This window comes from Pelodiscus sinensis, chromosome 6, assembly GCF_049634645.1.
Source record: "Pelodiscus sinensis isolate JC-2024 chromosome 6, ASM4963464v1, whole genome shotgun sequence".
Lineage (NCBI taxonomy): Eukaryota > Metazoa > Chordata > Testudines > Trionychidae > Pelodiscus > Pelodiscus sinensis.
The window spans coordinates 125,861,767-125,886,379 of NC_134716.1; the positions used below are offsets into that span (position 1 = coordinate 125,861,767).

At 42.2% G+C, this 24,613-nt stretch overlaps 1 protein-coding gene across 3 annotated transcripts in view; it reads right to left on the reverse strand.

The window, feature by feature from the left end:
* The window catches only part of KIAA1328 (KIAA1328 ortholog), a 335,345-nt gene that overhangs the window by 281,205 nt on the left and 29,527 nt on the right, over positions 1-24,613 (reverse strand). For all 3 annotated transcript variants that reach the window (XR_012905002.1, XM_075932758.1, XM_075932757.1), the window contains exon 5: positions 21,753-21,868. Coding sequence is in view for 2 of the 3 variants with exons in the window: in XM_075932758.1 (XP_075788873.1) it covers positions 21,753-21,868 (116 nt within the window). In the remaining variant the exon portion in view is untranslated. The remainder of the gene's footprint in view (positions 1-21,752; positions 21,869-24,613) is intronic.

Sequence of the window (24,613 nt, forward strand, 5' to 3'; positions counted from 1 at the left end):
AGTTTGTTCTGATGCCCATGTAGCAGCAGCACATATATCATCGATGGGAACCTTCCTCAGGTAAGCGACCGAAGTGGCGACAACTCTCGTAGTGTGTGCCCGGATTGAGGAAGGTGGTGGTAGATGAATGAGTGAGTAGCACATGGTGATGCAGTCAGAGATCCAATGGGATAGTCTTTAGGATGATATGTGGCTCCCCTTGTTGCATTCCGCAATAGAGACAAAGAGTCGTGGAGACAATCTGAAGGATTTTGTTCTGTGGATGTAGAAGGAGAGCACCCTGTGGCATTGGCATGAGTCTACAGGAAGAGTACAGGTAAGTGCATCGTTTGGTTGAGGTGAAAGAGGGAGCGGACCTTTGGTAAAAAATTTGGGGTGACCATAAAGAGACTGTCCTTAAAGACGGTGAACGGTGGGTCCGCCGTTAGGGCAGCCATCTCGCCTACTCAACATGCTGATATTATTGCAATTAGGAATGCAGTTTTTAGCGTTAAGTGGAGAAGGGAGCATGTGGCCATGGTTTTGAAAGGGGGTTTCATGAGCGTCATCAGCACCAGATGTAGATCCCATGGTTCCCGAGGAGTGTTAATGTCAGGATATAAGACCTGTAGATCTTTTAGGAAGTGCTTGGTTACAGGATGTGCAAAAACTGGTGACATCAACTGCCACAAGGAAGGCTGTTATTGCTGCAAGATGAACTCTGACTGAGCTCAGGGAAAGTTGTGATTGCCTGAGGTGAGGTAAGAAATCGAGGACTGTAGGTGGGGAGCATCCTCCGGTGATATGTGGCAGGAGGCCGCCCACTGTAACCAGCGGGACCACTTGTTAATATGTCTTCCTCATTGCGGGGCCCTGCTGCGTAAGAGCATGTTACGCACCTGTTGTGAACATTGCAGTTCTACACCCTTAAACCATCGAGGTACCATGGCGCTTTGAGGTGAAGAGTAGGAAACTGAGGGTGAGGAATCTTGGTTCCTGGTTGGGATAGTATGCTTGGGCTGTGTGGGAAGGTGATCGGCCGATGTAGGGACATTCTGTTCATGAGGGGAAACCAGTGCTGTCGGGGCCAGAAAGGTGCTATCAGGATCACTCTCACTTTGTCCCTCCATATCTTGATGAGCACTCTGTTGAGGAGAGGAAAGTGGGGGAAAACGTGTAGAGCAAGGGCACATCCCATTTGAGGATGAGAGCATCTCCGAGAGAGAGTTTCCCTATGCCTGCCCTGGAGCAGTAAAGCGGGCATTTCTTGTTTGCTTTGGTGATGAATAGATCTATGTGGGGTTGCCCCCAACATGCGAATACGTTCGTCAGGACTGAACTGTGGATTTGCCACTCGTGGTCTCGAGGTAGGGCTCTGCTGAGGGCATCCACTGTGGTGTTTAGAGCACTGGGGAGGTGGCACACGTTTATGGAGATGCTGTGAATGAGACACTAGTGCCAGAGTGTTGCAGCTTCTTTGCAAAGAGCCTGGAATTGTGCCCCTCCTTGTCTGTTTATATAAAACATACAGGCCGTATTGTCCATATATATATTCTGACATGGGTTCCAGTGATGTGGGAAGAAAGTACTGGCATGCCAGCCGGACAGCCCTGAGTCTGAGGACATTGATGTGCAGTGTCCTTTCTGTTACAGTCCATAGGCCCTGAGTTGTGAGTTCTCTCGTGCGCTCCACAGCCGATGAGAGAGGCGTCTGTGGTGATAACCACGGTGGGTTCTGGGGTTTGAAAGGATATGCCCCTGCATAGGTTGTACTGTTTTGTTCACCACAGTAGTGATCTCTTTACTACATCTGGGACTGACAGCATTTTGGTCATAAGCTGCAGGGTGGATTTGTAGGCGCATCTGAGCCATCCCTGAATACACTTCATGAATAAGCAAACATTGGGGACCACTGGGTTGCAAGATGCCATTTGACCCAAGAGTTGTGGGCTGTGACAAGTGGCATTTTGCAGATATAATGAGCTAACTGGCTGATCCTGAGGAACCTGTCAGGAGGTAGGGAGGCCATGGCTGAGGTGGAGTTGAGTTGGGCCCTGATGAATTGTATGGACTGAGTAGGTATAAGGACTGATTCGCTCTCGTTCATCAGAAGTCCTAGTAATTGGAAACAGTTGTAGCAGATGGGTACAGCAGAAAGAGTTGTGCCTGGTTCTTGCCATGATGAGGCAATCATCAAAGTATGGGTAAATGGTGGCGCCACATTTCCTGAGGTGGGCCGTGGTTAACAACCTGGAGAAAACCCTTGGGCCGTGGAAAGTCCAAAGGGTAGGACTATATATTGGTAATGCTCCAAACCTAGGGTAAAACAAAGAAAACGTATATGAGTAGGTCATACGGACACGTGAAAATATGTGTCTTGTAGGTCAAGAGACGAAAACCAGTCGCTCCAGAGTGGGGATAATGGTGGATAGTGGCTGAGTTAATTGGCAAGGCAATTTTTGAAGAAGGCGTCACCTGAAGAAGATTTGTGAGTTCGTGTTGCGTGTCCTGCACTTCCTCCATGTCAATCTTCAAATTGGCTGCAACTCACATCAAAAAGGTCTTGAAAAAAAAGTCCCTGGTGGTTGCCAAGGGCGGTGGCATGATAGCTTCATCCATCACAGAAGGTGAGCTTGTGTCTAGTAATGCCTCTGGACCCAAGTTCAGGGAATGATATTTGTCAATTTCGTTTTGTCCTCTCTCAACTGGAGGGGATTGGGTTAGGAGAGAAAGCACTCTGGCAGTGTGCTTCATCCGATACGGTCTCTTGTGCTGTTGAGACCACGGGCTTCAAAATTGCCAATGGGGTGGGTAGGGCATGGGTGGCGGCATCCATGGATATGGAGCTCACAGGGCCATGGCTGTGCTGGTGTAGTCGGGAACATCAGAATGAAATGAGTGTCCTGATGCCTTTGTGCATGGGGATAGCTGTGGTGAGAACACCCCTGGATCCTCACCGTCATCAGCTGATAATACAGTAGGCGATAATGTGTATTTGGATTGCGGTGAATAAGATGGTTTGTCAGTACTCAAAAATGGGGAGTTAAAAGTTGAGGAGACAAGGTCTCTGATTTCGAGAGACGATGGCACCGAGTGCAAGGCACCGAGGCTGCCGTTGTCACAAGAGACACTGGCACCTGTGATACTGTAGAAGCAGAGCATGCAGTGTAAGTTGTTATGGGCAGTGCCAGTCGACTGCCCTGTCAGCTGTTGCGGCACCATGGTAACTGCTTTTGGCAGTGTTGTATTTGGCGCAGCACTAGTGAGGCCTGTAGCCTCTGGTTGGGCGCCCTGTGTGACGCACCTGTAATGAACTCAGTCAGCACCAGAGGTGCCCAGCTTCTCATAGGTACCAAGGTGTGACTGCCTCTCCATAGAGCACCATTTAGGCAAGCGTGGTTTTGAGGAAGTGAGGTGGCCCCGTTTCTTTGGGGACTTAAGTGTTTTATCCCCTTTGTCCTCGGTGATCTGCCAGGAGTCTGGGTCTGAGAAAAGGTATTTGCCCTTCTCTATCAGGATCATTTTTAAACGGAGGTCTCTCTCTCTCTCCGTGTGCGCGCCTTCAGTTTGGTGCAGCGTGGACAATCCCGTTGAGCGTGGGCATCTCCGAGGCATTTTATACATTTTATGCCATCTGAGACTGGCATCGCATTGTTGCAGTCTGTGCAGTGGTTAAAGCCGGGTGATACCATCTCTGTCAGTGATATTAAAAATGGCCGGAGAAGCCAACTTAGGAGAGTGGCGGGTGTTTTGGGTTGTTGTTTTTTTTTCCTAAGAACTACTAGGGAGAAGAACTTGGAGTAAACTAATCTACCTATCTCTGGAACTAATGAGGATTGAGGAGCACTGCGGAGGTCCATCTGAAGCGGTATAAAGGAATTGAGGGGAGAGTGGCCACGCACGCGCAACAGTGCCAGGGAGAACCCAATGCATGGGTGGCCCACAATGCATAGCTATCAAGAATCTGCTCTGCAGTGCTGGGATGCACTTGCTGTGGACCTCCTCCATGGAGGTCTCTCTAGGCTAGGTCTATCTCTCTCTCTAGTAGTAGTAGTAGCAGCAGCAGCAGCAGCAGCAGCAGCAGCAGCAGCAGCAGCAGCAGTAGAAGAACAACCAAAAGTTTCTACTGTAGGGCTGTGTCTAGACTACATGGCTCCAATGATGGAGCCATGTAGATTAGGGTTGTAGGCAAAGGCAAATGAAGCCGCGATTTAAATGATCGCGGCTTCATTTAAATGTACATGGCTGCCGCGCTGAGCCGACAAACAGCTAATCAGCTGTTTGTCCACTCAGCGCGCTAGTCTGGACGCTCCCCTGCCGACATCAAAGCCCTTTGTCGGCAGCCCCGGTAAACCTCATCCCACGAGGAATAACGGGGCTGCCGACAAAGGACTTTGATGTCGGCAGGGGAGCGTCCAGACTAGCGCGCTGAGCGGACAAACAGCTGATCTGCTGTTTGTCGGCTCAGCACGGCAGCCATGTACATTTAAATAAAGCCGCGATCATTTAAATCGCGGCTTCATTTGCCTTTGCCAAAAAAACAAATCTACATGGCTCCGTCGACGGAGCCATGTAGTCTAGACATACCCTAGGACAGCACTAACAAAAGATAGAGAACAGCAAAATCTGCTAGCACGCAACAGAGCTACAGCAATATACTATTTAAATAGTCTGACGTTTAAAACGATTGTGCCAGAGAACATTAAACTGGCTCTATCAGGAAAACTCACATGATACACATGCTGTACGTGGGGTTTGTGTTGCTTAGAATAGAAGCAAGTCCCAGGCACTCATATACTTGGACTGACGGGTTGAGAGAAAAATAACTTCACATAGGTTCTTGATTAATGTTAGATATAATAATCATTGCAAAACTCCCTCACTATGCTCCATGAGATTTCATTTTTTAAGTTCCATAAAAATAAAAGCCTTGACACCAACTGAAAACCAATTCTGTCAGAGTATTAAGGCATAAAGACAAGCCAAAAGGGATTAGAAAATGACATATGAGCCACCACTTACTAAACCTGTAGGACACTTTTGCTTGCCCTCAAAGTTGAAGTTTTATTGAAGACAAAGCATTATGAACTTCAATTCAGTTTGCCAGCAATAAGTTAAGGATCAGATCTGTGAACCATATAATGTAAGCCCCTAGCAATACAAGAAGAGTTCAGTGTTTCCTACATCTATTCCAAGCAAAAAGAAAAACACTGACGCTTTCACAATAATACAAACCACAGAACTTTCCTTTCAACTTCTTTTTGTTAAATGTTAGCTGAGAATTTATTTGTGTCAATTAAGAGACTAGTGTGAAACAGATACACTGATAGGAAACTCTAGCACATTCCCTCTACTTGAGATGGGTAAGTCTGAACACAAGTGAAAATCCAAGCGTGGCATTTGGCCGTATTTAACTAATATGAACCTTACTAGCTTTTTCAGCACTTTCCCCCTTCTCAATGTTCCAACTACATGGGTCTTTGTCAGTTGTGCGGAACAGAATCCACCACCACGAAAATAAGTGTATTTCCCAGGAATATAGACAAATCTGCTAACTAAAAGGAAATAATTCCTTTTTACACGTGTGAGGAGGTATGAGTTACTTAGTCTAAGACTTTCTGCCCCATAATCAAAAACGCTCACCTTTCTGCCACCTTCACTTGTTTTGAGGACCCTCTATTGATCTCCATGTTTGCTGCCAACATATGTCTTATCTTAAAAGATTTCTCTTACCCCATAAGAGGCAATGCTTGCCAGCGTACCAGAACGGAAAAAAAAGCATAGGCATTATGGTGCCTCATAGCGGCGGAACACCACAAGAGGTATTTATAGTAAGACTTAAGACCTTTGAGGCAGAGATAACATGTAATTTGGTAGAATTCTGACTCGCCAAATGCATACACTGAAAAATATCCCACAGCTGCACCATATCCCAGGCTTTGGACTGGCTTGATGTGGTTCTCTTTGGCTACATCTACACTGAACAGTTATTTTGGAATAAGCTATTCCAGAATAGTTATTCCGAAATAGCTTATTTCAAAATAGCACGTCTACACTGCAGGAAAGGCTCAAAATTAATCTGAGGCAGGTTTCCCTAATGTAGACATGCTATCTCGATGTAGAGCCCCAGAAAGAATAACTTAGAATGGCCCTGGTTAGGGGCTATTTCGAAATAGCAGAAGTGGAGCATCTACACAGCCCCAATCCAAAATAACTATTTCAGAACAGGCATTGTTCTTCATAGAATGAGGTTTACAGAAATCGAAATAAGCCATCCGTTATTTCAAAATTATTTCAAAATAACGGAATTGCTGTGTAGACGCTCTCATAGTTATTTCGGAATAATAGCCACAATAACTTTGCTGTGAAGACACACCCTTAAGGAACAAGGTTCTTACAGCCAGGAAACCATTGGCAGATGGCAACATCAATGGTTGACTTGAGACAACACAAACCATATGGTAAACATAAGGCAAACAACATTCCTTCCTTTTCTGAATTCAGACCATTCACTCAACATGAAGTCTTAGAAGGACAACAGGAAAACCAAGCCACCATGTCAACACGCCTTTAGTTGTTGTATAGCTGCCTCCAACCAGGGCATGTTGTGGTCCCCAAAAAATGGCTGATTCAATACACACTGAAGGTTATACAGGGAGTATAAAGAGATCAATTGATCAGAAGGGAGGAGTAGCTCAGTGGTTTGAGCACTGACCTGCTAAACCCAGGGTTGTGAGTTCAATCCTTGCAGAGGCCATTGAGGTATTTGGGGTAAAAATTTGTCAGGGAGGGTACTTGGTCCGGCTGTGACGGTAGGGGACTGGACTCGATGACCTCTCAAGGTCCCTTCCAGCTCTAGGAGATAGGCAATCTCCATTAATCCATAAATTGTACATAGATTCCCAAACCATCACAACAAAAACTAATTGCAAGCCACTTCCCCATGAGCCTTGGCAAATTTAATATATATATATAATATATGGAAAAGAGCAGCAAGGTTTCATGGAAGATAGACAGATACCTGTAACTAACAACAGCTGCAAATCAGAGCCACAGTCACTTGAATCTTGTTAAGAGATGGGTAAAATTTTCAAAAGCACCCAAGTGACTCAGTTCAGAGATCAGACTGTTGGGTGTGGCATAGCAAGATGAAGAGTTTGAGGATTAAAATCCAAAGTGGCCTCCTATGGCAAGAGCAGGATACAGTCAAGCAAGTCTTTTCTTGCAGTGGAATCTTGTGCTTGTCACTTAGCTTCAAGTGGCAAAATGGGTTAATATTCATGGGCGTTTCCTCTCTGGAGAGCTACACTGACAGAAATGGACATAACGTGCCAGTGATCACTCCCTGCTTCATCCCAAGGCCTGCTCGCCCTGTGAGTGCAGGGTTCAGGTCTCATCCTCCGTCAGAAGTGGAAAAAATTGGTTTGGCAGGTCTCAGCCTAGTCTGCACTGAGGATATTAAGAGGCAGGCAACTGGCTCATCGTGTAGTCGATACAATCTGTATCGACTACATGATTAGTCGATAAGGGTTGGCCTCTGTCTCAGCTTGCGCCGGGTCCAGGGGCTACCCCTGCTGCAGCTCTGCAGTTTAAATATAGTAGTCCCAGACCTGGCCCGAGCCGGGACTGAGCTGGGCTTGCAACCCGTTAACAAGGGGTCCCAGCGGGATGCAGAGCAGCCTGTGTTCATAGTGAGCCAAGGTCCACCTTGAGAAGGGCTGCTTCGTAGCAGCCTCTCCTGCTCCTCCTTCCCCACTGCTGCCTCTCATAGCTGAGCTTTTCAGCCGGTTCTCCTCCCCCCACCCCCATGCAGCTATAGAGGCAACAAGAGTGGGGGAGAAATGCAAGTAGTCAACTCAACTAGTCACTTACATCCCTAGTCTGCACATCACCCAATCAAGACCCAAATAAGGGAGGACGACTTTCCCGAATTTCCACATGCCTTTTTGCATCACGCAAGAGGGGGAAAGAGGGAGGCTTCACATACAGCTCCTAACCCCAGCACAATCCCTCTGGTCCCATTGGCTGAAACTACCCAATGGGAACTGAGCAGCAGGAAGAGGGTGCAGCCCAATGAGAACCAGACAATGGGAGCTGAAAGACTGTCCTGGGGGCAGGGAACAGCCTCTCTAATAAACTTGCTGCAACTGTTAGCAACCCAAAAGGTTAGTTATTTGATTGCAGCTCAGAATAGGGGGTTCTTTGCAAGTCTATTTTGAAGCTAATATAAACAGAACAGAACTGGAGTCGATTTGTATTTTTTGTTTTCTTTCTTTCCTGGCTGTACTTTTATGCTGTCAGAAAAACAGTTGCTATCGTACTTAGAATGGTTGTAGTGCTCAGATTTTTTTACAGAATCAGATCCTCTACAGTGAGCACTTCCAGACACAGAATGTGTTTTCTTCATACTTGTCTAGAAAGCAACCAGCAAATTGTTTGTTGTACAGGCAGTCCCCGGGTTACATGGATCCGACTTACATCAGATCCCTACTTACAAACGGGGTGAGGCAACCCCGCACTAGCTGCTTCCCCCCAGCAGACCAGGGAGACGCGAAGCTAGCGCCTCCCCCCCAGCAGACCAGGGAGACACGGAGCGGCTTTTCTCAGCAGACACCTCAGCTTGAGAATAAAGGACTGAGGGAAGTGAGGTGTGGGAGAATAAAACTGAGCTCTGGAGAAATGTTTGGCTAGAGTTTCCCCTACAATATGTACCAGTTCCGACTTACATACAAATTCAACTTAAGAACAAACCTACGCAGCCCACACATGAGAGCCAGAACAAAAAAGCAGCCAATATAATGGTCTTCTGTTGATGTGGGTTTTAGTAGTTAGATTCCTGGACTATCATGGCTCATTAAAAGTGCTGTCATACGGGTGGAAATCGGGTAACTATTGTATGTTAATATCAGTAGAACTGACTTAAATGGGGCCTGTGTGCTGTATAGTCTTGCCTTAATCTTTGTATTCATTCCCATAAGTGTGAAAAAACTATTTGCATATATTTGCATGTATATGCAACCACACTTAAGTTGCAGTCCTTGGTAAGTGTTGTATCATTGTGGCCCTCAGGGCTTCCAAAGTTGAATAGCCCTGATATAAATAACAGAAGTTTTCATGAGTCCAGAAGCCATCAGTATATGTCTCCCACTACCAGTTTACCCACATAGTTCCCTATACATGAAATACCTCTTCCTTCCAATTCACCAACCCACCACCGGCTCTATTTTCAATTCCCTCCTTGAGACTCACTTCTTCCATGATCCATGATCTCCATAAGGGAGACCATTTTGTATACAAAATGAGAACAATGACAAATCTGTTTGATCATAGAATCATCGAATAATAGGACTGGAAGGGACCTTGAGAGGTCATCGAGTCCAGCCCCGCGCCCTCAAGGCAGGACCAAGCTCCGTCTACACCATCCCTGACAGATGTCTATCTAACCTGTTCTTAAATATCTCCAGAGAGGGAGATTCCACCACCTCCCTTGGCAATTTATTCCAATATTTGACCACCCTGACAGTTAGGAATTTTTTCCTAATGTCCAATCTAAACCTCCCCTGCTGCACTTTAAGCCCATTACTCCTTGTCCTGTCCTCAGAAACCAAGAGGAACAAATTTTCTCCTTCCTCCTTGTGACACCCTTTTAGATATTTGAAAACTGCTATCATGTCCCCCCTTAATCTTCTTTTTTCCAAACTAAACAAGCCCAGTTCATGAAGCCTGGCTTCATAGATCATGTTCTCTAAACCTTTAATCATTCTTGTCACTCTTCTCTGTACCCTTTCCAATTTCTCCACATCTTTTTTGAAATGTGGCACCCAGAACTGGACTCAGTACTCCAGCTGAGGCCTAACTAGTGCAGAGTAGAGCGGCAGAATGACTTGACGAGTTTTGCTTACAACACACCTGTTGATACAACCTAGAATCATATTTGCTTTTTTTGCAACAGCATCACACTGTTGACTCATATTCTCTTTAATCTCCGCTGTCCCCTAGCTTTTAAGGGTTGGGGGGGGTTGTGGAATTTCTTTTATCTTTTTCTTGCATAGTCCTAGTACATTAATTATTAAGTACCAGCAATTAAGAAAAATTTACAAATATCAATCCTCACTCTGCACTGGGAGGTAGATAAGTATTATATCCATCTGTGAAGGAAGGAAGTGAATTAAATTGCCCAGTGTCAACAGAGCTTGAAATGGAACTCAGGAGTTGCTGGTTCCCTGCTCTTGTGCTCATTCCAAAAGGCCATGTCTGCCTTTTAGCAATGTCCTGCATAGCTGGATGCTTATTTGTTATCAGCTGTACCAAAAAGCACCTGCCATCGTCTTTCAAAAGCATGGTTTCTAGACTAGCCGTCAGTGCAGAGGTGTGGGAAGGGAGCCCATAGGGAACAAATATGGAGTGTTTCATATTTAAGAGTAAAATCAAAAGAGCGATCTTGTACTCAAACTCCCCTCTCATCATTTCGTTATGATTATTCACACTAGCCTCCCTGCAGTGTCATCTTCCCCGGTGTTTACCATCTTAACTCTAGGACTGACCCAATGCTCTTTGGGGCAGGAACTTTTCTTGTGTAAACATGCGGTACCAATAATGTAATACATAATAAAGAGAAATCGCCACCTTTTAATTAGTCACTGCCCTTAAACGGGTGATTTTACCAACACCTGCAGGATTATGACAACTTTGTTTTAAAACACCTAACACATTGATGAGAGGCGTCCGCAGGCATTTCAGTTGCCTGGTCTTCTATCCAGAAACGGACAGCTGCAGGTCTGCATTCTCTGTTCACCAATGGTCAATTATTCAGAAGGTAAATCTAAGGCCTGTTGAAGATTGTTTAAATTGATAACTTCTTTACACATCAAAGATAAGTTTCTATACAAAGTATTCCCGGTCGTGGGGAAAATACAATTCCCCACCCTCCCTAAGCAAGGTATTTGTAAAAATATTTCGAATGATTGCTAAGGTTGAGAGTGAAGTTTGACTTCATACAGCTATTTAGAGTGAGACAAACTATATCTAAAAAGTGCAGATATGCTTTTTTTATTTCCTTTGCACTTCAGGGAAGGGGGAGGGAAAAGCATCTCTGATTTGTATATTAAAGCACAAGCATCTGTCCTACTGATGATATTCTAGGGAAGCACATTAGCATAAAATTTAACGATGTCAAATAAGTGGATGTGAAATAGGGACTGCGTAAAGACACTATTTCCAAGCCTGACAGAAACATCACTGTTTAGAAATGCAAATGAAACCATTATGTTCAATAATTATATGAAAATATGAACAGTTCAGCATGTTTTCCAGCCCTGATGGCGGTTAATGGGATGTACGCTTATGTAAATAACTACTATTAAAGCTAATGCTGAAAAAAACTAATAAATTCATACTAAAGCAACTGATTTAGTACGCTTTTAAACCCCAGCAGTGCTCACTTATTAGAAAGGAGTGCATTCTTATGTTTAGAACTCATTACTGTTACAAGTCACTGCAACTCCATCAATTACCATGCATTAATGAAAATGGGACACATACAAAAAAAATTATTGCCTCTCAGCAGTTTTCTTTAAAGACAAAATATAGGGGGTATTACCATCATGGGGCCTTGAGGGGAACTTATCAGCAACATAATCTTTATTATTACAATTGTACTCCCTATGCTATAACCCTGGGGCATTTTTTGTCCCAAGAAGGGCTAACCTTATGTAAAACTTTTGACATATTTACAATGCAAGCAGCTGTGTTAACTCCAATAAAAAGGATTTTTCACTATTAAAAAGGCATTTTTAAAAAAAAAAAATTAAATTTGCTCTCATATGTAAGTTGAAAAACATGGCCATGGAAAGACAAATTATTATTTTGAAGCCAAAACATGAAGGCATAAGGAAAACAGAATTAAGCGGCAAGGGTACAGATGAAATGCTCTGCTGCCTGGGTAAATTCCACCCAGAGTTTTACATTTATACTTTTAATGACCTTCTGGAGAAAACTGGAATTAAGACTTCTTGAGGACACAGTGTATTTTTCTTTGGTTGGTTGCTCTATTTCCCTAATGTCTTTCAAAAAGTTGACGACTTTCTTGTTCAAGCACCACAATTTTAGCAGGAAACAAATGCAGTAATGTCAGCATAGCAAGGTGTAAGTTATAGAACCCTTCTGGAAATTAAAGGCTGAGATTTATCCAGTGACTAACATTTCACAATTATCCACTCTTCATTTTCCAATCATCCTCAGAAAATGAGATATTATTCTGGCACCCACTAGATGGTAATAAGCACATCAAGGCTGGAAATGCGTTCCCATTAGTTTGTATTGTCTCACACAATTTAAAATTAAGACCAGGGACTGAACAAGGTCCCAGCCCTACAAATTATTGTACGTGAAAGGACTGCTGCACCCACACAGAGCCTCACTGAAATCAAATGGAATGAAATGAAATCAAAAGTTCAAAGCTGTATTCTAATACCAAAGGTTGCACTAGATCGCCTCACCATAAATGCAAAGTCATCAAGGCTACAGACTGTGGACTCCTACACTGTAGGGAAAAAAATCTTAGTAAGTTTGGGATTCTCTATGGCAAATCAGTACACAGAAGCTGAGGTGTAAATCTACAGCACACTAAGGATGCATCTAGATAGCATCCTTCTGTAGGAATAAGCTACGCAATTTACCCTATGCAAATTGCATAGCTTATTCCAAGTCCAAATTGAAAGAACTTATCGTTTACACAGAGCCAAATTTCAAAATAAGGCACTATTCCAACAAATCCCTTAACCCTCATGGAATGAGACTTACAGGGATGCCGGAATAATATGCTCACTATTTCAGGAAATAGCGGGAATTTTTAAAGATGAGGTATTGCTCTTTCGGGATACTTCGGGTATCCTAAAAGAGCAATGCAGTCTAGATGTACCCTAACTTGCCATGTGGACCTTCAAGGAATGATAGGTCAACGCATATTACAGATCTTTTATTACATAGTAGCAGGGTCCACAGATGCACAACATACTAAACAATTGCAGATTAACACCCAATCTTGGTGCACTTAAAATCACCATATGTGCAAACCATTATTTTCATCTGGCAAGAGCTAACAGACTACAAGATTATCCATGAGCACAGGTAGATTAACTGACCCAATGGATTGTGCAAAGTTAAATAAATACTACAATTCACTTTCAGACAATGTGCTCTCTACTGAAAAGACACAGAGGCAGTACTTGTCCTGAGGAACTTACCATTTAAAAGACAAAGACCAGACAAGAGGGCACTGAGAGAGGCCAAAAGGATGACAGCATACAATAGCAAACTAATTTGTTCACTCTGTACGGCTAACACGCACGGTAACAATTACGATCATGATGACAAATGTCTGGAAAAAAAACAGATCTGATTGCTTTCACTGAACCCCTCTGTCCTAAGGGAGAAGACGGAAGTGTTTTGTCATCTAGACCATTAAAACTATTTCACAAGCGAAGGCCATTCTAAGGTTAAAAACAGTAAGACAAAATTGCTACTGATTAATAATAAAGCCATTCATTTTATTTTTCAAATCTAAAGTAATTACAAGCTGGAGTATGGCAAATGGATTTAGCTGAAGCCATTACGTCAGAAGACTCCTTTAAAGAAGATCAGTAATTTAAAACACTAAACTGAATAATGAACTCTCCTGAACAACAATTATTATAGGATTGATTTATTGAAAGTGCATTTAATCATGCAAGAAATGTTTAAACTTTCCAAAACAGTTGAGGGAGACTCAACACCAATAGCAGAGTCAGCCTAATGTGATCATTACAGCTGAGAACCTAAAGCAGACAGGGAACTTATTGAGTTTGGAACGATAAAGTATGTCAGTTGCTCTGAATCCACATTTCCAGTCAATTTGTTACTGTACAGTCTTCAGCAATTAATCTCATTTATCATTTGTGCCACCTTTTAGGAGACATCAGTCTCTGCTTCCATTTCGTCCAGGCATTACCAAGTAGACCGTAACTCAGATAATGCTCCGGGAGTTCGCAGCTCTAAATCTAGAAACATTTAACCTGAAAAAGTTCAGCAACATTAAAAGAATAGTTGGACTGATCTACCCATGCTTAATTTGCATACTGCTGAAGATAAGGTTAAACTAACAGTAAGTGCATCAATAAACACCAGATTTTCCAGCATGGACTGAGTTTATCTGACTTATGTAGCCTTATTCTTTAGGATGACTGCCGATGACGGGGGGGGGGGGGATCTCATTGCCACTTGAGAGCAAAGGCTCTATCTGTAGATGAGCGTACACTCGATCTTGCTTTTGGTTCAGGATCAAAAATGGCTGAAGTGAGTCTTACACCTGTGCAAGACGCAACATAGCACAGAGATTCCTAACATCTTGTATGAAGAGTACTATACAGCCTGCAGGATGCTACCAATGACTAGTGCTACAGAATGACGACTCATTGTCTTCAACTATCAAAACAGTGGTTCAAAAACATTCTAGTGTCAGTCTCAAGGATCACCTTAATATACAGCTAGCCTGCAGTGTGAAGGGCCTATGTCAAAAAGCACACAGCATTCATCATTTACCAAAGCACACTCCATGAAGTCATATGCCATGGCTTTTGGATGAGGGAGCGTTCCTCTGCGTGCATCAGAAGATTTCAATGTGGTGTTTTGTGACGAAGGCTTTGAAATTTTACCCCAAAACACACAAAGTTAAGGTGGTTTGAGCTTCCCTGGTTAATCCGAAACATTGCAACACCAGTGACAGACAACAAGGTCACCTTTTGTTCTAAAGCATTTATTTGCAGTCTACCAGCAAATGGGATTGAATTAAGACTAAAAATTCAGCTTTAAATGAATTTACAGGCTCTGATCTTTTTGAACACTTATTTTAATATAGGTTGTGTCTGGTGTTAGTTTAGGAGTTCATAAAAATTTCAGAACATGTGTTATTTACTCCATAGTCCTTGACAGATACTTATACATTTAACAAGTTCCTAAATACACATAACAAGTTCCTAAATACATATGTTATTTAACTGATACTGCCATTATGGTCTAGCCTATAAATATTCAGGGATTTTTTAATAAGCTGAGCTTTTATCCAATAGACCATAATGGTTGCTTGAAAATATTTATTGTTGGAAACCAATAATATCATTAAGGGAAGCACCTTCAAAGACTGAGGCACTATGGTAACACGATAGAGAATGGTGAGTTACTAATTTATCATTGTTTCGACTCCCCAAGCCCCGAACACAACTTCTTCCCATCAAACACCTTGTATCCATACATTATAAAGTAAGGAAACAAAAAAATATCCATCAGCACTGAACATTACTAAGCTATGGTCCACTGGAAAGCTATTAATTTACAGTCTTTCTGTTACAGTGGATTTGAACTTCAGTATTATTAGATCTAGACAATGAGTAACAAAAACCTTGACATCGGGCTTTTCCTCTGACATACCTTTCTTTAAACAATTTCTAATAACTAGTGGGTGAAATTCACTCTGAAATGCTGAAAATGCACCCATTCATCAAATAAGCTCTGCAACATAGCTCAAAAAAGTGATTTGTGTTAGGGTGAGGTTCAATATTAGAGATTTCTTTTGAATTCCAGCTAGTTAAAGTTATAGCCAAAAGCCAAAATTTTCAAAAATTGGTGTCAGAAGTTAGGTTTCTAGATCCTTATTTGATACATAAATAAGCAGCGTGGCTTTCAGAAGTGCTGAGTGCCCAGCAGCTCCCACTGAACTCCTCCAACAAGCAGAGTCTCTTCTGTTTCAGATCTTTTCCTTCTGGGCTTTTATCACTTTCTTGAAAGGCCAGGGAAAGAGACAGGCAAGCAAACTAAGATCTGAATTTCAGGACAGAGAGATAGAGGGTATGACTTTCAGATGCACTTGCAAACTTGTGCCGCTTATTTGTATGTGCACTTACCACAGTTGTGCACTCAGATCAGGTAATTTCATAAACAGTCATTCACACCCCTGACCATTTCCTATAGTAGTAATTGAGCATGCAAAATAATAATATATCTGATTATTAGGCCCCAAAACATACATAATTATGTGGGCTGGCAAAGGCTTATATGTAATGGCTCCATCTTAATCATCGTCTGTTTCTTGGTTGGCAGCAACAATTCTCTACGGGAATCATCAGAAAGAGTTGGGGAAATGAAGTGAATTTATTTTCCTTTAGTCTTAAAAAAGAAGGCAGATTCTGTGAGCTTTAGAGAAGCACAACGCATAGTGGGATTCTTGCTCTTCCCACCAACTCAGTGAATGGCCCTGAGCAAGTCACTTAATTTCTTTATCATCTTCCCTTTGGAAAACTGGGGTTAATCCTGCCTTCCAGAGGTGTGGGGAAGATAATTTCATGCTTTTCACAAATGAGAGCTATAGAATGCATGGTTTTGTGATATTAGAAACCTTATTTTGTTAAAGCTTTTTCAGATGATGCCACATAAAATAATCTATTCATCCCTTCAGCAAGTTGGTAATCTATAATCTCACCTTTCCTAAAAGAATGTTTCTATAATATTGATATTTCTCATTAAACTTACATGAAACCTGTTAGGAAAAACAGCCTTAAGCAATTAAGCGTTAAAAACCTCACATGGGCACAACACTAAATATAAATCTAAGATTAGCTGAAACAATATTGACAAGAGCAACAAGGAGTCCTGGGGCACCTTATAGACTAACAGATGTATTGGAGCATAAACTTTCGTGGGCAAAGACCCACTTTGTCAGATGCATGTAGTGGAAATTTCCAGAGGCAAGTATAAATATGCAGGCCAGAATAAGGCTAGAGTTAACAAGGTTCATTCAGTCAGGGAGGGTGAGGCCCACTTCTAGCAGCTGATCTAGAGGTGTGAACACCAATAGAAGAGAAACAGCATTTATAGTTGGCTAGCCATTCACAGTCTTTGTTTAATCCTAAACTGATGGTGTCAAATTTGCAGATGAACTGTTCCTCAGCAGTTTCTCTTTTTCCACTACATGCATCTGACAAAGTGGGTCTTTGCCCACAAAAGCTTATGCTCCAATACATCTGTTAGTCTATAAGGTGCCACAGGACTCCGTGTTGCTTTCACAGATTCAGACTAACATGGCTACCCCTCTGAATATTGACAACAATTTGTTAAATAAATTTTACTGTTGCTTCAAATCAACAGATCATGTTTTGTCATAATTTGTGAGATATAAAAAAGTCCCAATGTAAAAACTCTAGTAAAAGTCTATAGGGTTGATGGGCAAAAAAATATTGTGAATAAAAGAGAAGCGGAAAGGATTAATTCAGAATGGAAACTCAACATCCACCAAGAATTCTTACATAAGAACGGCCGTACTGGGTCAGACCAAAGGTCCATCTAGCCCAGTATCCTGTCTGCCGACAGTGGCCAGCACCAGGTGCCCCAGAGAGGGTAGACCGAAGACAAAGATCAAGTGATTTGTCTCCTGCCATCCCTCTCCAGCCTCTGACAAACAGAGGCCAAGGACACCATTTTATCCTCTGGCTAATAGCCTGTTATGGACCTAACCTCCATGAAATTATCTAGCTTCTCTTTAAATTCTATTATAGTCCTAGCCTTCACAGCCTCCTCTGGCAAGGAGTTCCACAGGTTGACTACACGTTGTGTGAAGAACTTTCTTTTATTAGCTTTAAACCTGCTACCCATTAATTTCATTTGGTGTCCTCTAGTTCTTCTATTTAGGGAACTAATAAATAACTTTTCTTTATCGGCCCTCTCCACACCACTCATGATTTTATATACTTCTATCATATCCCCCCCTCAGTCTCCTCTTTTCTAAACTGAGAAGTCCCAGTCGCTTTAACCTCTCCTCATATGGGACCTGTTCCAAACCCCTAATCATTTTAGCTACCCTTTTCTGAACCCTTTCCAAGGCCAAAGTATCTTTTTTGAGGTGAGGAGACCACATCTGTACACGGTATTCAAGATGTGGGCGTACCATAGTTTTATACAGGGGCAGTAAGATATTCTGGGTCTTATTTTCTATCCCTTTCTTAATAATTCCTAGCATCCTATTTGCCTTTTTGACCGCCGCTGCACACTGTCTGGAAGTTTTCAGAGAACTGTCCACGATAACGCCAAGATCTCTTTCCTGATTTGTCGTAGCCAAATTAGCCCCCTATCATACTGTACGTATAGTTGGGGTTATTTTTCCCGATGTGCATTACTTTACACTTACCAGAATTCTTCAAGTTCTGATCATTTTGAGCAGGGAATAAGAGTCATTGTCAAATACTCCTTACAATCTAAAGCCTGGAGAAGTTTTTTTTTCCTCTTCCCTCCCTTCCCCCACTTGAAAAATGCTGATTCCAATCCTTACCCTCACAAAAATCTTGAGGCAGGTTTGCCTCCATGGTTATGCATTAACACCAGAAGAACAAAGCAATTTTTATCTGATGCAGCTGAGCCAGCAAGAGACCACAAAGCAACAAACATCGGCTAATAAGTCTTGCAATAATAGTGCCACTTCTTTCTTAATGACAGAATTATTATTGCACATTTTTCAAAGGTATCCATCACTATACTATCTGGGCATCTCTAGGAGAAATACTTGCCTTTAAAAAAAGATATAAATCAGAAGCTATTTCCCTAGCGTCTGAAAGTAGGTCATATTTAGGCCCTAAATTACTGATAGCAAGTGTCTGCTTCATATGCCTTGAACACTTACTAGACTTCTATATAAAAGTTTACAACTAACCCTAAAAGATCAGGGGAGGGGACATGTTCCCCAACTGGGCCAGGAGCAGTGTCTTACTGAGAATCAGGCCATCTCCTTCCCAGATTCTGGAAGGAAGAAAAAATAAATCAATTTGGCAAAGTTACAAGCAACTAAAAAGAGGGTTTTATAATGGGTAGAGCCAGGCCACCTTATAGATAGGCAGTGCTACCAGCCCTGATTACAGCCCTCTTATAATTGGGAGCTTTTTGTCTTACTCTGCCAATGATTCACACCGAGCATTGGGCAGGGCTGTCATCTGTTAAATTTTACTCACCAATGGAAAGTACTCAGTTGAAGTGTGCTTTCAAGCCTAGCCCACTAGATATGTGAAAAACACTTTCCTCATGTTTTCAAAGGTTTTGATTTGTACGGTTCTCTAACCAAATTCAGATGAACCTCTCTAGTCCAGAACTCTCTGGCCTGGAAACATCCATGGCCCAGAATTATTTTAAGTTAGCTGAATGTCCACTTTTCATGGGTGTGGCCAAGTTTCCCGTGGGCCCATACAGTTTGTTTACCACCAAAACAGTCCTAGCCCTCAGTGTTCTGTGCTGTTATTTAGCTCTAATTTACCTCTAAATGTCCTCTAACAGCCCAATAAGAAGTGGAAGCGTTGATAATGCTGCTAGACAATATTGACCTTCCGTGGTCCAAAACCAGTCAGGTCCTGAGGGTGCTGGACTAGAGAGGGCCAACCTGTAATAGTGATCAATCAGGAGATTGGTTCAAACCAGATTCTAATAAAAGACACTAGCCCATTGCTCCCTACTCTGAGAAACTGTTCATAGCTGGATACAAAATTGTGCGTAATCTCTACAGAGCATGAAATCCCATTTAGCTTCTCGCAAGCATAGGATTGCCAGATGGTTTCAACAAAAATACTGGACACACTTGACATTACATCACAATCTACATTACATCTTAATTAGAAAATACCGTTCATTTATATTTTCCTCAATTTGTTTCCTGAACAGAAAGCTCAAATACTGGACTGTCTGGTTCAAAACCGGACACCTGTTAACCCTATGCAGGCAACTGGGAGTCAAATTAGAATCTGGCTCATTTATACACCAATGATCCCACAGCCTAGTCCTCCAGAACTCCCTCTGAACTTCTACACCATACAACTGGCCATTAAGTACACAGTAAAGTGCCTTCTCGGCTAGTTATTGCTTGCGAGGAAATAAAGACTTTTCTCTTTAAAAAGACAAGATAATGTGTAAGTTCCTCAGTAATTTCTTTCTGATATTCAAACTAATGCCAGGGAAGGCTAAAGCTATAGTTGGTTTGATATTTGCCCTTACCAGACTAGAGAGATTAGTTTGGTAACCTAAGGCTCTTCTAAGCACTCTGCTGAATACAATGGTTTGTTAGTAAAGAGCTAATTACATTAAGTTTTCTAAAAAAAGAATAAGGTAGGTCAAATTTTGAGTCCACCAGCCTTCTCTTTAAATTATTATATGCCTGTTACCATGTATGCGAATAACTCCCTGTGCATTTGAACAGAACGTGAAGTGATATTGCTTTATTTGTCAAACAGCAAGAATTTGTATTCAACTTCAATAAGCCTTTTGTACAGCTCCTAGGCACTGGAACAGACTTCAAGAGGTCTGAAAATTAACTGATCGGAGGTACGTGAACGATTTTGAATCATTCATGCATGATGAATAACTGTTCCCATACTTAAAAGTTATATATTGTTTTAAATTATATCCTCTGGTTTATGTTCAGAGGTTTTATAATAGTGTAAAACTGCATTACTAACTTTCTGCCATCTTTGCCAGACTTCTCCCAGAAAAAATGCTTATGCCTGAACCCATTTTTTATAAAAGTTAAAAAAAAAAAGACAAAAAACTATTAAAGGGATATATTTCCTTCCCAGTGACTGAGTAACAGTCATTAGCATTAATGGAAGTTACATGTACATATTCGCCAATTCAGATAATATTCCCCCAGAGCATACATCTCACTTAAATACATAAGCACATTAAGATCCAAGAACTAGAACACTCTACAACAAAATCCTGACCCTACTGAAATCAGTGCAAAACTGCAAACTATGGTCTTACTGAAACCAAGTCTGAAGTTAGAAAAGTCTTTGCAAATGTATTGTATTTTGTGACACAAACATGGGCCTTGATATTTCTCAGCAACTACATCATAGCCAGCAAATCCCGTCAGTTTGTATACCATTCAACAGTACAGTGAACTGTTTCTTCTATCACCAGTAATGTCACTGTATTAAACCCTCTCCTGTATTCCCTGTTGGGATTGTTAGTTAGCCTTCTGAAGATTTAAACTAGAAAGGCAGCAGGGTGAGTACCAGGACTTGGGGGGGTGAAATACAAGACAGGTCAAGGCCCCAACATATTTCAGAGATCCCTTGTATACTCACCCTAGTTATAAACTAAGGCCAGGATCCTGCAATCTGATCCATGCAGCTGGACCCCAGTGCATAGATCTGTGCAGATCATAGTCCAGTGGCATCATAACATGTTTTTCAGTTTTTAATCTGGATCAAAATGGCATAATTTGGATCCGTTGCTTTTTTTTTTTTAAATGTTTGGTTCCAATAAATACTTTGCTAACCTCTGCCAGTAGGAGTTAGCCAAACCCCTGATTTCAAGGTTTATTGTATTTCAATGTCTTCAGTGTAAACTTTGTTTCTGGACACTGAACGCAGTGGAAAGCCATGGGAAAGCAGCTTTAGACCTCAATTACAACCCTCTAAAGGGATTAAGTGAAAAAATCTATAACCACATTTTAATGCATAAACTTCTTATTGTCGTTTGTAGTTGACAAATATCTATTTCATAGCAAAATAACATCAGAGGAACAGCTGGATGGCAGTTTCAAGCTCAAATGAACCAGCAGCACATGCTGACAAGTCATCTCTGATTGCTTTTGAATGGCAGCACATGCAGATTTATTCCCTGCTATAAATTAGAACAATTATTTCTCTGCAGTTCACTTGTTATTTCAGACAGTGAATCCCACCACACACTGTTTTTTTAAAGGATATCTTCCCTTTCCTTGACGATAAGTTCATTCTGCTCTTCTAGCTGTCTGATCTTCTTCTCAAATGACTCCTGTTCTGCTCTCAGTCGCTCTTCTGTCTCTTCCTTTTCCTCACTTACTCTGAAAGGATAAGAAAGACCAAAGGGCCTGTCAGAGCAATATAAACTACATGACCACGACCACACAGAGAATAACTTCCAATGGCTATGCTTGTTCAACATTTATTAGTGACCTGGATGAGGGGATGGATTCCACCATCAGCAAGTTTGCAGATGACACTTAGCTAGGGGGAGAGGTAGATATGCTGGAGGGCAGGAATAGGGTTCAGAGTGACCTGAACAGATTAGAGGATTGGGCCAAAAGAAATCTGATGAGGTTCAACAAGGACAAGTGCAGAGTCCTGCACTTGGGATAAAAAAATCCCAAGCATTGGTACAGGCTGTGGACCTAATGGCTAAGTAGCAGTTCTGCAGATAAAGGACCTGGGGATTACAGTGAATGAAAAGCTGGATATGAGTCAACAGTGCGCCCTTGTAGCCAAGAAGGCTAATGGCATATTAGGTTGCATTAGGAGGAGCATTGCCAGCAGATGCAGAGAAGTGATTATTCCCCTTTATTCGGCTCTGGTGAGGCCACACCTGAAGTATTGTGTCCAGTTCTGGGGTCCCCCACTATAGAAAGGATGTGGATGCATTGAAGTTCAGCGGAGGGTGACCAAAATGATTAGGGGGATGGAGCGCATGACCTATGAGGAGAGGCTGAGGGATTTGGGTTTGTTTAGTCTGCAGAAGAGTGAGGGGGATTTGAGAGCAGCCTTCAACTTCCTGAAGGGAGGTTCCAAAGAGAATGGAGATAGGCTGTTCATAGTAGTGATGAACAAGGAGCAGTGGTCTCAAGTTACAATGGGAGAGGTCTAGGTTGGACATTAGGAAAAACTATTTCCCTAGGAGAGTAGGGAAGCACTGGGATGGGTTCCCTAGGGAGGGGGTGGAATCTCCATCCCTAAAGGTTTTTAAGTGTCAGCTTGACAAAGCCTTGGCTGGGTTGATTTAGTTGGGATTGGTCCTGCCTTGGGCAGGGAGCTGGACTTGATGACTTCCTAAGGTCTCTTCCACCTCTGAGATTCTATGATTTCCAGGGAAATACAATCTGTAACCAATCCACCTCCTCCAGCCGTAACCAATTTAGGCCTTCACATGGCAATTTCTTCCAACTTTGACATGAAATATACATGTGATTTTATGTAAGAAAACTTTTCAGGTAGATGAATCGCATGGGAGGAAGAAGGGCTGCACAAAAACTATCAAGCAAGGACCCAAAGCTGCAATTAGATCTGTGCAGATTCACCCTGTACCATAATTGAGCCATACCGAGGTCCATACAAGAATAAGGAGCTTTTCCCATACAGATCAAATTGTAGAATCCGAGTCCAAGATAAAGAGTTTAAGAACATATTTCCATTTCTATCTTACAAACACACTGTTAGTTTGCACATCTTTTCACCAAAGAAAAAGGTTTCATAGATCCAGATTTTCTTCTGCCAAATGTTTAAGAATTTATACACAAATAATTTTGTTCATCTTAGCCCTAAGCGCCTTCTTGTTTGGTATAAATAACTGGACAGCATAAAAACTGCTATTCTGGGTCAGACCAAAGGTTCATCTAGCCCAGTATCCTGTCTGCCCACAGTGACCAATGCCAGAAATCCCAGAAGGAGTTAACATAGCAGGTGATTCTTCTCCTGACATCCATTTCCAGCCTCTGGCAAACATTTCCAGCCTCTGGCAAACAGAGGCAAGAGTCACCACCCCTGCCCATCCTGGCTAATAGCCATTGATGGACCTAACCTCCATGAATTGATCTAGTAAAACAATTAAAACATGACAACATAAGCAAGGTTTGCAATGATTTATTTTTCATATCAAAGTCAACACCAAAGAGAAGGGGAAAACCCAAATTATTCTGGCATTACGTAGGCTGAAGATTACCCACAGAGTATCCCCAAACAGCTCCTTCCTATTCTCAATACGTGGCTTGGAAATCTTGGCATTGTAAAAGCTCTGCAACAATGCTATTTGTTTGGACGGATACATAACATTGATAAGATTTTTTTCACTCAACTAGGTCCTTTTGCTGAAGGCTCTCAGAGTGTTTTACCAATGTTCAGATCCACAGCTGTCTTAAGAACAGGTCAGTTCACAGTGTGTAGTAAGGCCAAGAAACTGACCAAGTTTCAGCTTGCTTTCCCTAGAGGTGGTTTTTGGGCAAGGAGGGCCGGTTCCTTGGACCAAATGAGAAGACATAGGTTGCCAGACTCACTGATGTCCTGGGACCAGCAGGGAAATCAGGAACAGGTTTTATCCATGTAGCACCCTAATTCACTCTCAGGGGGCATGAAAGTGTTTCAACATTCTGGGGAGCAGCTGCAAAAATGTAGGCTGGATCAGCTCCCGAGAGGATTGATTTAAATCAAGGCGATTTAAATCAACAACAAAAATCTTGAAATGACCTACCATCCAACCCTGCCCCCAAAGAGAGCTCTAATGCAACTAGCTACAGGAGCACCATACATAGAGAGCTTTAGAAAGGTTTTATATATCCCTAACATTAGCTGCATCTCTCTGAACCTGCTGCATTTAGTTCAGCTGCAGTAGCATGCATGACCTAGCTCCATGCAGCCAGTAATAGATGCCTGCACTCCAAGCAACATGTTAGCTTCCCAGTAAGTAGAAACGAGGAGGAATCACCAAGCAAGAGAAAAGAGAGCAAACGGAGGAAAGCAACCATGCACACAAATGAGACAGGGAAAAAAAAATGATGAGAAAATGATCAGAAGAGAAAGAAGGTGAGAGCACTTGCGAAGGG